Here is an 18,404-nt window from a genome sequence, read left to right as displayed (position 1 = left end):
CCTAAGCTTTACATAACGCTAACCATTTTATATATTTCTCTATGTACTGGTGTCAATTGAATAATAAAATGGGTCATTATCCTATTGCAGTTTGTTTGTTGAGTGGGATTGATTTACAGGGGTAGTTATTCTGAGAAAATGATAGGGGTGTAATGACTTGAGGATAATTAAAGAGGGTGGGAAGGCGAGATATGTAAAATTCTAACCTCAGCTTTTCCTGAACCCGTGAAGATAAAATCAAAACATTATTTCTAGAGTTGAGATATTAAAAAATAAATAACTGTATCTCATCAGAGATCATATAATAATATAAATAATATGAAATCTGGCGATGAATTGGACAAGACTTTTGTTTACCGATAGTAAGATAAAAAATGTTTTTTTTTAAATAGACTACATTTAACAGTTGTATACGTGCACGTTGTGTCAATTGAGATGATGTATTATAGTTTGTCAGATAATATTTTATTTTAGTAAAATACAAAAATCACTCAACCAAAAGAGCGTGTTTCATACGTAATTACCCGTGTCATATTAGTTACTACAATGTATTTAATCGCCAATACAAGTACTAAAAGCTAGAGTATATATGTATTGAATAATTTGATTTCTAGGAATAAGAAATTAAGTGATGTCAAGTACCTTGTGCAGTGTGTGTGTGTGTTGTACAATAAACTTAACACAGTACCCTAAAACACATTACTCAGTTTTACTTCGTAATGTTTTATTACAAAATTCAGTTTCCATGCATGTTTTTCAAGTAGCCATTATTTCCTTACCGAATCTGTCAAGTGAGAAATGACGTCATTTCCGATCCAAAAGTCTCCAGATGTTGAACCAAATCCGTTTTTATAATCGTTCCAAGTTCTTGTAAAGTTCACATCACCTTTGATACGTCTCTGTAAGAAAAACGGTACCACTACAATAAAGTTTTAGCAAGTTGATTCCAAAGATTAATTATGCTTCAAATTACAAACGAGATAACATTTTAAACGTTTTAAATAATTAAAACGCTTCTCTACGAAATAATAGCATTGGTAAAACTACGGTTAACCCTTTGAACCCGCCAGGCCGGTAAACCGGCTTCAACATTAGGCATATATGTCCGAAAAGTCGATTTTCCGGCCCCATGATCTAGCGGCCGGTATACCGTCTAATTAAATATAAAAGGCGGAAGACTGACTAAAACTGCGTATATGTCTTTTTAGTGCGGGGTTATGATTCTAAAAATAGATTTTAAAGTTAAAGTGTTTACATTTCGTAGCAATGCCGCCGAAACGAAAAGCTGAGCCACAGTCATCGACTTCAGCACATAAAGTTGGTGCAAAAGATGAAGCAAAAGACTGAAATATCAACAAAAGAAGTAGAATGACTGCATCTCAGGCAATACAACTACTTATTGATTCTGATGAAGAAGATAATATTCCTGGTCTATATTGTGATGCTCGTGACGTTGAATTTGAGACTGAACATATTGACATTGAAATTGACAGTGACAATGAAACTGTTCTAGTAAGTTCTGATGCACGTGGTTCTGTAAAACTTCAGTCTGCTTGACGTGTTGATATAATTATGTGTTCGTTTTATATACATTGTTCTGTTCATACATTGTAAAAAATAAAGAATTTCCGAATATTGCTGCATTGTTGTTTGATCCTGAGTCTGGATACCAAATTTGGCTTGATTATCTCAAACGGTTCAAAAGTTATAGCCAAAGTTAGAAGCAGATAAGTAAAAATTGGTTTGGCCCTGGGAGCTCAGGAAATGGGAGAAATTAGGCAAGGGCTCAAAGGGTTAATTGAGTTGATTTGATGTATACCAAGGCTTAATTATCTTTGAAGTCAATTAGGATTCAAGTTATATCATACAACAACCAATTTACATAAAATCAAAGACCTAATATTATTCACATTAACTCTCTAAATATTTCCAATACTTTGTGTATTAGACAGTTACACATATCAGGAGATAAAACACATAATTTAACGCTTGCTTCTGTTCAAACTCGAAACCAAATAAATCCCCAATTTTAAACATACAAAAGAAATGATATTTTACAAATACTTAGTGTTAAAAAATGCACTAATCAATATTGTAGTTTATCACATAATCTGATTTTGTCTATTTTATTTTAATATCCTAAATTTTATTCAGATGAACAAAATAAACTACTAGATTCAGCTTTTCTCCCCAAAACCATGAGATATATTATAAATACTGTTGTGGACTTCGGGTAAACCAATAAGAGTATTAATCTGCTGTCTACCAGATTTATAGAACAACTAGAGCTGATGTTTTTTGATGTCGATAAAACATGTTAGAGTCATCGTAATTTCAAATAGACAAAATATATTATACAAACACTGCATATGTAGGTCAACTATTACGTTTTTTTTATAGTGTGTAGCTAAGTGTCTATCATTGGTATCATACATCTGTTTTCAATAGAATAAATACATTAGCACAGAAATATATCGGAAAATGGTGAATGGCTAAGAAAAAAAAAATTAACCTGTATAATAATCCATCCTCCACCGTCAGTCTTGGTAACACACAATGTTCTTTTGACATCTACTCCAGCCTTTATCATGTCCGTTAAAACACGATCGTTCATGTTGACACATTTTAACTGAAATTAAATTAATTTCGAATATTTGTATTTATTATTACTAGTTGAAACGGAATGAAATTAAAACATACACGTATATTCAGACAGCTAAACATTTCTTTTTTCTTTATTAATAATAACATTGTATTAACGACATCAACATTATCGCCACATACACACAACTACGAAGAATACATACATACACATTTATGTATGTATTCATATACTTATATATGTTTGTGCGTGTTTGTATGTGTATAAATATATTCGCAGAACTAGTGTTAGTATGTGTTAAAGCTATTTTAAAAAGATAGCCAATTTAATATATCGTTTACTTTCTAAACATTGTCGAGACAAGGAACTTATTTCTGTAAATGTGCGCTCTAGTACAGCAGCAGCAGAAGTAAAAAGTGGTGATGTTATTATTTTAAAGACATTCGACTAAATCATACTTTATACATATGTATTGATTATGCAATTTTTTCTTTAAATAAATAATCACTTGATAACATTTGTCAGAATATTATCTGAATATTAAAAATATTTAAAACATTTATGCTTTTCTACTTTTGACGAAACTAAGCACGGTATTGATGTAAGGCTAATTCAACAATATACCATCCCTAAGTAAAATACTAAAACTTTTAACTACTTGGGAGCAGTGCCATATGTAAATGCGGAACAATGAAATTTCAAATCGGGACTTAGCGGAGTTTGATCCTATAAACATTACGTGTTCGCTTTCGTTGAGAACAGGGCCACCGTGTAATCTACTGACTATGACACTGATTTGATTTGATTTAGTAAGCAGTTTCTTTGATGCATCTCATCGGGTAGGGGCGAAGACCCACTCCCAGTAGATCGTCTATGCCGAACCCCCCCCCCCCCCCCCTTAAATAAATGACGTCATCGAGACTCCATAATAAAAATACTGACATTACGGCCTAAATTATGTGTCTTCTAATGTTATAAGTGCTTTGCGTAAAGAGTTTCTCTTCTGTTAGGGCCAAAGCCCCTTTACCCCCTCCCTCACCCCCAACGGTAGAACGTCTATTCCCCCCCCCCCCCCCCCCCCCCCGACGGTTGAACGTCTAATTCCCCCCTCCCAAAAAGGCATAATTTAATTTATAGAGAAAATATATAAATTTTACCAGTGTCGTCCTTCCCCGACCCGTCGAAATTTATTCGCCCATGCAAAAATTCAAGTGCCCCACCCCCCCCCCCCCCTCGGTAAAAAGACTAAAACGAACACTGTCTGCCTGAGTAAAATTTATATCGTTCGAAAGTAGGAAAAAGGTCAATATTATAGAAGTGGGCTCTACCTTTAGTTTATATGAGCTACAAATGCGACCAGTGTTTCTTTCAGAGATATTCCTCCCAGAAGGGGAGGGGTTCTTGAAATTTTCGGGGGTGAGGGTGGACTAAATTTTTTGGAAGGGGGCGAACACAGGTAAAATATGTTTTCTATAAAAAGTATATTTCGTTGAATGGAATGGTAGACGTGCTTTAGGGTGTGTGGGGAGCCCCCCCCCCCCCCCCCCACCTAAATGCGACTTAATTCGTGTTTGAGATTAGGTGCAAGGTTTAGGGATTTGACTTCGACTGTGTTTAGTATCAATGTGCAGTAACTACGTGTAGATCAAGCTTAAATTCGATTAAATGCCGATTCTGGATAAAAATCCGTTTTCAATGTCATTTTTCGTTTCCGTTTAAATTTGAAGTATAGGTGGTGATTTTGGTTTTGGTTTTAGTTTAGAGAAAAGAGACAGCACTATCAACCTAGCGCCCGTTGTATCCTTCCTCAACGGGCCATTTTTCTCGTCTATACTAATAGTTTCACTGCCTTTTTATCTATGTATCTATCTGTCTGACATGAACGCTATAGAGAAATCACAAGCAAAATAAAAACTCTCATAGTAAAACGAAAACGAAATATGACGTCACAAGGAGCATATAATAGAAAATATTCTAAAGCCCGGGGAGTGCACACAATAATATGACGTCACTGATTCTCGAGTAAATATTGAATTAAAAAGCCAATTTTGTCTAATCTAAGTGGTTTGCGTGAAGAGTTTCTTTCATACAATTCTTCGGGTAGGGGCGAATCCCCACCTTCGCGAAAGAACGTCTAAACCGCCCCCCCCCCCAACTCAAAGTAAATGGCGTTATCTATACTCTATAATAAAATTACCGCCTAATGAATGTGTCTAATCTAAAAAGTTGTTTGCTTGCAGTTTCTTTAAAAAAAAAATCAAGTGCCCCACCCCCAGAAAAATATCTGAAAACCACTGTCTACGAGAGTGAGGTTTATCAGCCAAACGTAGGAAACTAGGTCTAAATTATAGAAGTAGGCTCTACCTTTAGTCTGTATGAGCAACACATACGATCAGTGTTTCTTTCAGACTTTTTCCTCCCCTGAGGGGGAGGGGTACTTAAAATTTTCGGGGGCGTACACTGAAGAAGTATATTTTCTATTTAAATTCTATTTCGTTGAATAGGACGGTAGATGTGATTTGAAGTGTGTTTGTGGGGATGGGGGGGGGGGGGGGGGGGGGGGGGGGGAGGGGAAAGTAGAGTCACCTAAAAGAAACTCTAAATGCGACTTTTGTCAATTTTGAGATTAGTTTCAATATTTAGTAGTATGGCTACAACTATATTTAGTATCAATGTGCAGTAACTACGAGGAGATCAAGATTAAATCAGATTAAATTACCGATTCTAGATAAAAATCCGTTTCAATGTCAATTTTTGTTTCCGGTTGAATTAAATTAAGGTTGTGATTTAGGTTTTGGTTTTAGTGTAAAGAAAATAGACAGCACAATCTTCCTAGCCCCCGTTGTATTCTTCCTCAACGGGCCATTTTTCTCGTCTATAAAAATAGTTTCGCTGTCTGTCTATCTATCTGTCAAGAACGCTATAGAGAAAACTCAAGCAGAGTAAAAACATGCATAGTAATTCGAAAAAACGAAATATGACATCACATGGAGCATATTGTAGAAAAATGTCTCATGCCGGAGAGTGCACACAGTTATATGACGTCATTTATTCTCGAGTAAACAATGAATTAAAAAGCCAATTTTGTCTAATCTTAAAAGTGGTTTACGTGCAGAGTTTCTTTCATGCAATTATTAAAATTAAAGTTGAAGTGGTGATTTTGTTTTTTGTTTCGATTTAGAAGAAAAGACAACACTATCAACCTAGCACCAGTTGTTTCTCTCCCTCAACGGGCCATTTATCTCGTTTAGTAATAATAATGACAGCTTGGCGATGAATCGTATTTCGTTTTACCTATTTGGCACCCAAGTTCCATTTTATTTCTGACTGCCGGATGTCGCGAAAATGCGCCAAACCGTAATTAGCAGATAACTTCCAAAATTATTCTCATATGTGATTTATACTGTTTATATACATACAAGAGTGAATAATAAATCTATTAGTAATTTTTGTAGCAAAAACGGATCAACTATTTAGTAATATTAATCAATGTAAGTAAGCTGGATTTACGAAGTCAAAAAATTTACGATGCGCGTGATTCAGGAGAGTGTGACGTCATAAATTTCGACTCGACAACGTGACCATTGGTACAGATACGACCGTCAGGACGTACCCAATACACATCAACTGATAGCAGTAGGATAAATGTACCTATGCGCATATGCTATGCGCTAAATTGGTATGTCGCGAAAACGCGACTGTCTGTGTTAAGGGGTTAGGGCTAATTTTCAAAATACTTCGCTTAATTACAGTATTTCTACTTAGGTGGTTTAACCATCTTTTGTCGAAAATGCGAAATATCAAACCAAATCAGGCATTAGCATTAGACTTTAGAGTCTGTTGTGTTATAAAGAAATGTTATAGATGATAAAATTTGAACTTACGTATTCAAGTCCACTAAAGAGATCTGGTTTATTTATCAGATTTTGTATGGATTTGTTCGTCTCCTCCAGATTTGAGTTTAAATCATTATCAGTATTGTTTAGTTGCATTACAGCGTTTTTTAATTCTTTAAATGTCTTTGCCTGTGTTTCTGACAGTAATTTTATTCTTTCTTCTAGTTGCTGAATGTGTAGATTTTGACGTTGTTCCAATATCGCTATGCTATCTTTGTTTTCCTTTGTCACGTTCAAGAAATCGATTTTCAAATCTTGCATTGTTTTAGTTAGATGTTCCCTTTGATTTGAATTTTGAGACAAAATCAATGATATATTAATCACACTGTAGTTCATTTTCTCCAGTTGTTTGTTTAAAGCAATGTAATGACTTTGTACATCTTTTATTGATCTATTGTATATTTCAAGTGTTTCATTGTTTGCTTCCATCTGTTCAGATGTTTTTAATAAGTTTTCATTTAAGTTCTTTTTAAACTGCACAAGATCTTGATGAGTTTTATTTTGTATGTCCAATTTATTCTCAACGTCCTTGTGTCCATTCGTTATGTTGTTAATTGTGTTTTCAAGTCTCTGAATTTTAGATTCTTGAGCAACTAACAAGCTATTCAATCTTTCTATCGCACTTGTAAGATTACCTAAGTTGTCAACTCTTTCTCCCACCGGTAACTCTCTTCTATGATTTATTTGACTTACAGTTTGGTTAGAATGTCTGTCATCTGTTGAAAACTGTAAACTCATCTTCAACTCAGCACTGTTTAACTTATCAGAATATTTAAATGTTTTTAGAAACTCTGACATTCTATCAATTGTTTTATCAAACTCTGGAGTTTTAGCCTCTAAGGTCATCACCATCAACGGCTTACGATTGTCTTGGTCGACAGGTTTTGTTTTGTTCTCTTTCTTCTCAACGAGACCCCTTCTATTTGTGTAATACACATCACATCCAAACACAGTACTAAAACATTCAGAAGTTTTTGTAAATGACACAGTCAGCTCTCCAAATATCTTTGAAAACTTTCCATCAACTTTTGTTCCAGCTACTTTATAATCTCGAACTCTTGAATCTGATTCTGATACAGACGCCAACACAATCTTTCCCTCTAATTCACTGATCCTATAGACTGACATGTTGACAAGAGCTGAGATTTCATTATCTTCTCTTGTGTTCTCCACACAATGTAACTTGGCACAGAATAAATCTTTACCCTCAATATAATATTCTTTTTCCAATGAAATGTCAAGTCCTGAAAATATATAAGTAATATGTACAATTGTTAACATAAAAGATTGCTACGCTTGCTTTAAATTAATAAATTAAAAGCAGTAATTTCCATCCCTAATCATCTTATTTAAGTTTTTTATTTTAAAAATTGTTTTTTTTACCGATAGTGTTAGGGTCGACAAGAATCAAACACGAAGTCCTTTCACAATTAGTTACTTTTATTACTTGTGAGATCACACGAAACCTAGGATGCCTATAAGAGAATGGACCCCCTAGCTTTCCCAACCGCACCTTTTATACCCTACCTAACATCTAAATTTTCTGCGCTCGATGTCACTTCCCTCCCAATCGTTCATATGTTACAAAATGTGTGTGTACTATTTATTTACATACTTTGATCTCAATATACTCAAATAGACTATAGGTTGAAGGTTAATGAAAACACGTAAACAAAAGTGACGCTACTCTAAATCTACGTAAATACTTATATGTAACAATCCTAACAGTTAGGCTCTTTATATCAGCATAACCGTAACTTAAACATCTATTCCATCGTAAAATTATCGTGAAACAACCAATAGAAATTACAATATTTTGGTCGTGTTTTTATGTCTTGCAATAAAAGACTGATTTACTAGTCTGGCTACATTGTACTATTTAATGTGTCAGATAACACACGTCAGCTTTACATATCTGAAACACCATATCAATCATTACCATGCTACCAATCTGTACACACATAATAAGTGTAATACTACATAATACTGACATAATAAGACTCTATTAATTATGTTCCTGTATTAAATGCAGTTTATATTAATACATTTTGAGTATTTTAAAAATGCTGTTCGATTGTATAGTCATCCTCAAACCGGCATGTTATAAACAAATTGTTTGGAAAATGTTAATTGAACAAATAAGATTACAGTTTTGCATATAACCACTCAATGGAGTAGAGCTTGCACGTGTAAATGAACACCATTCTGTAGTAATACTCCGGTATACGAGAGCAAGGTGTCAAAGAAATGCATAAGTTTACACACAATTAAATTGTAGGGTTTCGCTTAAAAATAGATAAAAATTAGAATAAAACGGGTTATTTATTGTCGCTTTTGTTGTTCCATATTTCCATTGATTAGATGAATTAGATTGCCACATAGTGCAAAATAAAGAAAATACCGCGGACTCTGGTAACAAGTTAATGATTTACACATTGTATAATGTCTCGTCTTGTCTCACCCAAACATCAAGTGAAAAGAACAGTGAAAAGAAAAACAAGAATGTTTACAATTCTTAAAGCACTTTCATAGGAAGAAAACACATTTCTTTAAAAAAAGGTGAAACAAATATCCCCCCTATAAAAACGAAAGATAAATTAATCGGAAAAGTAAAATATGCCACTACCAAGGCAGGAGATACAATAAAATATACCTTGGACGGGTGCAGACAAATAAGCCAGTATTTGAAAGGCAAGAGCAATTTTTAGTCATATGAAATAGTTAGAGAAAACTGCTGTCAATTTAAAGGTATGGGCCTAAATGTTTGCATAGAGCAATAACTTAAAGATCTACTTTAAAAATACAATTAATTATTATTATTATTCCAAGGATCGACCACTCTTTTAACAAGTTTTTGGCATCATATCAAAGGGGAAGACCATTGTAGAACACAATCCCCATAGAAATATTTGGAGACAGGATTTAGAGAAGAATATATAGAAGATGAACCAACATTAAGAAAATATAGTGGAAAAGACTAGTGATTCTGTTGCAAAATGGGTCGATACTCAAAAGAAAAAAAGTACACACACAATTCGTCCAACAACCCCCTACCTCCCAATTTTCAGCAATCAGTTTCATTTATAGTTTAGCTAGCGCGATAGACGGCTCGGCGTAGTGTAGAGCAAAATATCCCTTCATATGTCGAAATTACAGAAACAAGTGAACTCTTCTTAACTTGTTCGAGGACCGTCAGGTTCAAAAAGGCAACATTAATTTATTTAAAAGCCTTACAATTCAGTTGCGTGTACGCTTTTATTATGGAGGAAAAACGTGCAAACGTTTAAAATATCTCAACTATAAAACACTATTTTAACCTCTAATTCACTGATATTCTATTATTCCCCCCCCCCCCCCCCCACTTTTTCTTTAACTTGCTTTCGCGTTTGTTTGTTTGTTTGTTTTTCCAATCAAATCTTGCGATCGAAATTTCGAACACTTCCCAATTAGCTAGCGCCCTGAAATTTTCAGGGAAGCTTTGTTTTCGATGACAATACAATATTCAATTATTATTATTACTAAATTGATCCAAGGAACAATTTTATTGATCATTTTAGACCCCTATTAATTTGTAAAAAAAGGAAAATAACCTAGTAATTGTAATTTGATAAAACAAGGTTCGGTACTTTCCCTCTTGTGGCTTACTGAAGGAGTGAGCATGCGATTGGCTGAGTAGTGGTCACGCGGTGTTTGTGTACAAACCTCTGCAAAACTGACTGATCAGGAAGTAAAATGCTGATGGTCGAATGGTTTGCACGCGAGGGCAAAAGGGTGAAATAAACGACAACACAGAAGAAACGACGATTGGAAAATGCACGTGTTTTTTACGAGTTGTCTTCGTTTACCCAAAAAAACGTGAATGCGAGCAGATAAAATCGATAGCAAGATTTGAATGCAAACAAACAGACAAAGACTAAAAAGTAGAAAATAATTTATCATTAAACAAGTTTTAAAAAACCCACTTTTTCTGATTGAACCATGATTTTCTTACAGTTTTTAATACTGTTGACTCTCTACAAGCTCCCTAATAAAACTCAATAGTATTATCTAATCAATAGTAATATAACTTTTACATCTTATATTAGCAATGACCGATAAAAAACTTTTACTTCGGCGCCCCACGTTTTTCATTTTTTGTAATAATGCGCACGCAGTTTGCGATCGCTTATAGTAGAGTGATTGCTTGCTTTATTGTGATGCATAGCATTTATTTTCTACTTTTTAGTTCAATCAGAAAACGTGGGTTTTTAAAACTTTTTTAATGATAATTATTTTCTTGTGTTCTCCACACAATGTAACTTGACACAAAAAAAAATATTTTCCCACTGTGTAGTGTTCTCTCTCTAATGAAATGTCAAGTCCTGAATAGATGTTTGTATGTTATATTATATTACATTAAGGTGCAAGTCAATGGCAATTCAAGATATATCAAACTATTAAAGAATAACTTTAAAATAGGCAAGAAAAACATATTTACTACTATACCATTGATCCAAGTTAATTTTGCAATGATCATCAAGCTCAGAAGAAAAATCATTTTGACCTTTTTTTTAAAAAAAAAATATAACTTCTAGTTAAATAAAAGAAATTATTTCACAATGCTTGCTGCAATTTATTACACAAGCAAAGATGAAGCAGTCAGTGCCGTTTAAATAGTCTGAGTGTAGAGGATGTGACCTCAATTACTTAACATTGCGGATGGTGAAGCAGGACTTATCCGTTTCGTGGAAATTTATCGCCATGGGTTTTAGGACACATCCTCTTCTAAGAATGAGCAATATTTACATAAGTGTTATCTCCAAAACATGTTTACTCTTGACCGCAAGTGTGGCAGGACGAATTAATTAAACAACACATTTTATGTACTGTAACGCAACAATAAATCAAATGTCATAGAATATATTTATATTATGCAAATTGTCAAACTTAGTTTGAAATATACATTTGTACTAGCCGTTAAATTTGGACTGAAATTAAAAGTAAATAATATCAATGAGTACACAATGTATTATATGTTTTAAACACGGTTGCTTATTACCAAGTAGGCGAATTATTTCAAGTAACATAATGCATACGATCAGATCAGGCTCGATAGCTACAGGACATTACCTCCCCGAGGATATTACCACCTCGGACATTCCCACCCCCCCCCCCCCCCGTATTTACCCCTGGAGCAATTACCCCCATGTCAATTAAATTACCCCCTGTCAATTACCATCACCCCTGGGAATTACCCCACCCCCTCAAGTTAGAATCCTAGCTAGAATTATATACCTATATTGGACTACTACCTTAATCATAATCTTAAGAAAAAGACCAAACCAAAACATCCACCTTAGCCTAAAACGTAACACAAAACCAAAACCAACCCTAGCCCTAGCCCTAGCCCTAGCTCTAGCCCTAGCCCTAGCCCTAGCCCTAGCCCTAGCCCTAGCCCTAGCCCTAGCCCTAGCCCTAGCCCTAGCCCTAGCCCTAGCCCTAGCCCTAGCCCTAGCCCTAGCCCTAGCCCTAGCCCTAGCCCTAGCCCTAGCCCTAGCCCTAGCCCTAGTCCTAGCCCTAGCCCTAGCCCTAGCCCTAGCCCTAGCCCTAGCCCTAGCCCTAGCCCTAGCTCTAGCCCTAACCCTAACCCTAACCCTAACCCTAACTCTATCTCTAGCTCTAACCCTAACACTCTGAGGAGGCGGGAATGTCCGGGGGGTAATTGATGTTTAACATCTGTAAGTTGAAGCAATGTTTATAGTTTAAACACGCGCATCAGGTAATATTTACTACACGACATTTTAAAACTCTACAGGATCCGTCAGTCATGTTCTAGCACACAGGTTCAATTACTTTTTAAAACAACATCCGTATATCCTGGACATTATACATTACAGCACGTTCTGAACAACATTTTTATCATAGTCCCTGCTTTACCTAGATAACTGTTGAACTCTAGAACAAGTACTTGTTTTCAATGTACATGTGATCTCAATATTGTGTTCACGTTGTGGCAGTAAAACAAGTAAACGACCTCTACTCCCTAACGCTACTCACCCTCTCACCCTCCTTCCCAGGAAATCAGCTGGAACTCCAGGACCGTTTACTGACTGTTCAGTCGGGCTGGATGTACAGGACCGTTTACAGATTGTTCAATCGGGTTGGATGTACAGGACCGTTTACAGATTGTTCAGTAGGGTTGGATGTACAGGACCGTTTACTGACTATTTAGTCGGGCTAGATGTACAGGACCGTTTACAGACTGTTCAGTCGGGCTATATGTACAGGACCGTTTACAGACTGTTCAGTCGGACTGGATGTTCAGGACCGTTTACAGACTGTTTAATCGGGCTAGATGTACAGGACCGTTTACAGACTGTTCAGTCGGGCTATATGTACAGGACCGTTTACAGACTGTTCAGTCGGACTGGATGTACAGGACCGTTTACAGACTGTTTAATCGTGCTAGATGTACAGGACCGTTTACAGACTGTTCAGTCGGGCTGGATGTACGTTGTGCCTTATCCCTAAGCCGAGAAGGAAATGCCCATCACCGAGGCGATAAAAGAGCCGATAACCAATTTATTCGGCCTTTTTAACCCGACCACTGCCCCATTATAAGCTCACCTGCGCTAACCCCAGCCTGGGTGTAGAAGTGTTCTAGCTCGTGCAGTTATTGTTTCTTAATAAAAGGTGATTGATTATTTGAAGAAACTAGAATCCTATATAAATTTGTATTCTCAAATATATTGAATTATCAGCATTTGATGTAAGTTTACTATTATCAACACAAGTTGAATAATCATCCATTGTTCTAGTTTTGCCTCAATTTTGAATTTTCTTAAATGACTAGTACTTATTGTTATTTTTACCTTATTGTTCTATCTTACACGCATAAAGTTAGGCATCTTATTTATCTAAGCGATATTTAGTAGGCCATGCATTCTATTTAAAGCGTCCTATGTCGGGGACCAGCACAATGATCTTGTACACGCTGGGGCTCTTACAAGGTCAGAAGTAACAATACTTCTACTTTACTCTGTAATGAATTGTGAATATGTATTATAACACTGTATATCCTTGTACGTAAAAAACTTAAAACGTGGGAACATGTAACCATCAGTTTTCGTGCCTGGTACAATATTAGCAAAGCTGGTGTTTTTTTAAAGCTTTTCGTGTAAACAATGCTTGAGAATAGTTACATTTTCAAGGGTTTTAATTGCACTTAGCGAGATACAGGATTTACAAGTCAGTTGTCTACATAATGATAGACACACGAAAAACCCACTTCATACACATTTCAGCTCCTATTCTATAAAGGCAAATATAGTATGCCCAGTTTCGCTGAAACAAATTTTTTATTGTATCCTGGCTGTTTTTCTCGAAAAGATTTTGCTATTTAGAGTAGTTGAGTGGATACGTAGAAAGTGCTGACTTTTGTGTTTAATCATTTTATCTAAATTAATATTGTCCTGATTATTTTCAACTAACTAAACAATAAAGAATATATTTTCTTAAAAATGGCGTATTAATAAGTCTTATTCTATTGGCAGATTTTTGGGTTTTTGTTTTGTAACATTACTTTTAAAAATGAACTATATTTTAGTCAATTAAATTATATATTTTCTTTTTTTAAAGCTGCATTTTTTTAAAATATTTGAACCGACTTTCATTTAAAATGTTTCATATTATAGCTTATATTATAAGCCAAGTATGATTTAGTTTGTATTAGAGAAATGCGAACTGGCTTCAGAGTTAACCCGACTCATGTTTTTCTACAAGAACAGTCATCACCTTTATGTCCTCACGGTACTCAAGTTATCGTGTTTTCACACAAATACAAACACACACACACACACACACAAACACAAACACACACACACACAAGCACGCACGCACACATACACGCACACGCAAGCACGCACGCAAGCACGTTCGCGACACATTTTACTAAATAACGAAGGTCTTAACGAAAAACACAAGTATCAAATAGTCAGTCTCATTTCAAAACATAAGCTCAACATTTCTCTAACAGCTCTTCAGTATCACTATATTCTTATCGCGATATGCTATAGATTATACACTAAAATTATTACAACGTCAGCAATTTATTCTAACAATTTCTCCACTAAAAAGGTCATGTATGCATGGTTCTCAGTTTTCACAAAGATTTTCTCAAAGGATTTCTTAAACTGAAAACTATTTGTTTTAAATTGTCGTTTCTTAGCGAAGGATCTAATGGTTATGAATTTATATTTATATTTTCTTGCATTAGAACAAGTGATTATTCGGAATAGTGTATGTTCGTATAAGCAGTTGCGTAGCGAGGTCGGGTGTAACCCGGTGAGGCACCTAATTGTGTCACCACCACCCCCCCCCCCCTCAAAAGAAACAATTATACATACATACACATATATATATATATATATATATATATATATATATATATATATATATATATATATATATATAAGTATGTATAAAAGCGTATAAGTAAGTATCTCGTAAGTATGTATATAAGCGTGTGCATATGTATTCAAATATATATTTTTTCTTGATGAATTTAATTTGTTTAAGCTACGCACTTTTGAATAATTTTTGTAGAGAAAATGAAAAACATAGCGACAAAAACATGTTTACAAGGTTTCAATCCTCAATAAATTCTTTATATTTTATGGATCTATTCTAAACTTGTAATCAAATTATTATAAAGTTTTATAATCCATAGCATAATGTATCCAGTTCTATTCATCTGTTTCTTACGTTTTATTCCTTATGGTTCCCATTATATATTTTTGTTTCTCAAGTTTTTTTTTTAACTTAATTTATTTATAACGGATTAATACATTCCAAAAGTTGTGTTATTATGTAACACGCACTTTAAATAGTAATTTAAAAACAAACTGTTTTCGTAATGAAAACATTTTATGACAATGCCACAAAACAGTGAAAAAGATATACATTTATTTTAGCCATAGATCACACAACTTTTAATATGATTTAAAAAAAATTCCCATAAACATAACGTAAATCATGGTCATTAAAAAATAAAAACCTGGAATCAAGGCTAAATTATTTATAAACAATCAAATGTACAACTATCTTTCCATTGGTGGCACATGCTTACACACATATATACACACACACGTACAAATACACACACTTACTCACGCGTTGACTTTAATATAATATTTTCCTTATCGAATGATATGTATATGTGTACATGTTCTATGTGGTTTCATCCCAATCCACATCAGTGGACGGTGCATTTGGAGTCACCCGCTCCCTAACTTTTTGTCGAATGGGGTTTATTTTGTGCAAACAATATATTAACTACCTTGAAAATACATTAGGGGGCCTAAATCTAACAGCTATTTATTCAATTGCAAAATCGTTGGTTTTGTAGAGAATTATAACACTTAGTGTCACCAAGTGCACATATAATACTAATAATGTTCATCTAAAGTCGGTTATTAATACAGTTGGATGTAGCAATGTTTTCTCTATCATTTGCAGGATTTTGTCATGATGTCACCCCACCTCCCCCAATTTCTCGAGATTTGTCAACCTTTCTTTAAAGGACCAATCAACTCGCACAGTAATTAAGTTAAGTAATTAAAATTATCATTTATATTATCTTTATACATTTTGCTATTTTTATTTTGCCTTGGCGTCACCCCCCCCCCCTAAATGGTGTCAACCGGTGCGGTTCGCACCGCCCCCCCCCCCCTCGCTATTTAAGCTGTATGTAAGATATACCTTGCACCAAATATCCCAGCACGAAATAATATATTTGCCCCTGTTTTGAGACTACGCTAATATAGACGCTGAATACACACAAAAACAATTGTATTGTAAGTTCCAGTAATTGTTTTTAACCAGTTACCACTTAAACAATTTCTTGAGCTTAGATATATGAGTACACACTTGCGACAACTTAGGCGGTAACATTCACACACTGGTTCTACCATCTTCAGCTTTCGCTATACCCAACTACTTTAAATTATGTATTATAAATTTATATTTTAATGTTTACATCATTAATTTTAACATTATCGTTTACATAAGTTGTGTTTTCTTCATCACTGGTGCAGCTACATGGAGGTCGGTTTACAACAAACATGTTTTTAGGTAGCATAGAATTAGAGGCGAAAGCTGCCTTTGATGTGTGACAAAATAAAGGAATAAGATATGCCTTTTCTGTCAAAACTCTGTTTTAAATACTTCATGTTTTACTATTATCAGCATAATCTTTTTTACTGGTTTTTTTAAAAAATATTTAATCATTCAAATATCATATAAGGTTACACCATATGACATATGACACACAAAGATTAAGACGATAATTTACAAGTTGTAACATTATGTCAGTACTTTATTAGCCGAGAGAAGGTCACTTTAGGTTTAGAATCTTAGTTCTCTACCGCTAGTCTACGCCTTCCCTTGTGCATCGCCTCGTCCGTTGCCTAATTTAGCTCAAAAGTTGAAAACAAAAGAAGGAAGCTAAAAATAGATATGCACATATTGTACCAGGCACGAAAAGATAAGTGTTGGTAACATTTTTTTTTCACATCGTGACCTCTTTAAGTATACGGATGTAAGATATAAAAATACACACTCACTCATAATAAAAATTATGTTTCTAAATTGCAGAAATGTATTAACACCATTATTAGGGTAAAGAGATGTTGAAAGGCAAAAAAAAAGAATTTTTTTATACTGGTAGTTCTACAAAACTAAAAACTAAGATTAGCAACGGAAACTATTGAAGTTAAATTACACAACTCTTTTATTTTTTATTTTAGTTGTTCAAATTTTAGGCAGTTAAGTTAAACTGATTAGTGTAGGCCATGTCATTAAGTAAAAATTTTCATCCACATTGTGAAAACAAAACTGTACGATGCAACAAATGTGTGTAGCAAATCACATTATTTCCTCTAGTTAATTTTTTCGTGCTTTTAAGCAGAAGCTAATGTATTGCTCTTTTGTGAAGCTGTTTATAGTGAAAAATTACATTAGATATTTATTTCTCTCTCTCTCTCTCTCTCTCTCTCTCTCTCTCTCTCTCTCTCTCTCTCTCTCTCTATTTTATATTTTTTTTAAAGCGGATAAATACCAAATATTACAACATGAGTGAAATATAATGGCTGTTACATTATGAACTTAAACTGGAGCACATTGTCCGTGTGGTATTGACGTCACATGTAACCTACATTTATAACGGCAAGTACTTGACCTTGCGTCAAGCGGTTATCTAAGTAAAGCACGACTTATAATAAGAATTGTTATTCACAAAGTATTGAAATGTATATTGTCAATGTTATAAGAATGCTAAAACTGTTATTTTTGTCTAATATTTAAAGTACACTTAAAACAAATTAATGCTAAACAGTACCTTACACAATAATTTAATTCCACAAACCTCAATTGCATTTCTACACGCTTATTCTTGCCATTATTCTATGCCCATATTGTTTCTCTATATGAGGTTTTTGATAAAGTGTGTGTACGTGATTATTTCCATTGCTTTTTTGTCCAGTCAATACTTCTGTTGTATTTTGATAAATGTTTGGAAAAGTTTTGGAACTTACACTAATGCAAATATTGTTAATTCTCAAAAGATGATGATTTCTTAAACTCATTAAGATAATTTCCACGAACTGGTCAAGTCCTGCTTGCTCATTCACAATTCAAAGTAATTCAGGTCATATCCTGTTTACTCATACTATTTGTATAGAGATGACTACTTAATATTTGCTTGTGTAAGAACAGGCATTAAATATACGAGCTGACCCGCTATTTAGTTGTTTTATTTTCTACTTTTCAGTAATTCATAATTTGTGAATTCGACAGTACCAAAGCTGCCACTGAAAATATTTGCTTTACAATACTAACCCCCCCCCCTTTCCCCTAACCCCGACCCCCGA

At 34.5% G+C, this 18,404-nt stretch overlaps 1 protein-coding gene across 1 annotated transcript in view; it reads right to left on the bottom strand.

Moving 5' to 3' along the window:
- Positions 1-18,404, bottom strand: part of LOC131955372 (angiopoietin-2-like) — a 47,486-nt gene that overhangs the window by 14,309 nt on the left and 14,773 nt on the right. Inside the window, exon 5 of the mRNA XM_059319493.1 lies at positions 780-899. Coding sequence (XP_059175476.1) covers positions 780-899 — 120 coding nt within the window. The remainder of the gene's footprint in view (positions 1-779; positions 900-18,404) is intronic.

The sequence above is a fragment of the Physella acuta genome, unplaced genomic scaffold (assembly GCF_028476545.2).
Source record: "Physella acuta isolate Inbredline_101_S28 unplaced genomic scaffold, ASM2847654v3 ptg001064l, whole genome shotgun sequence".
Classification (NCBI taxonomy): domain Eukaryota; kingdom Metazoa; phylum Mollusca; class Gastropoda; family Physidae; genus Physella; species Physella acuta.
This window is presented reverse-complemented; position numbering and strand designations above follow the sequence as displayed.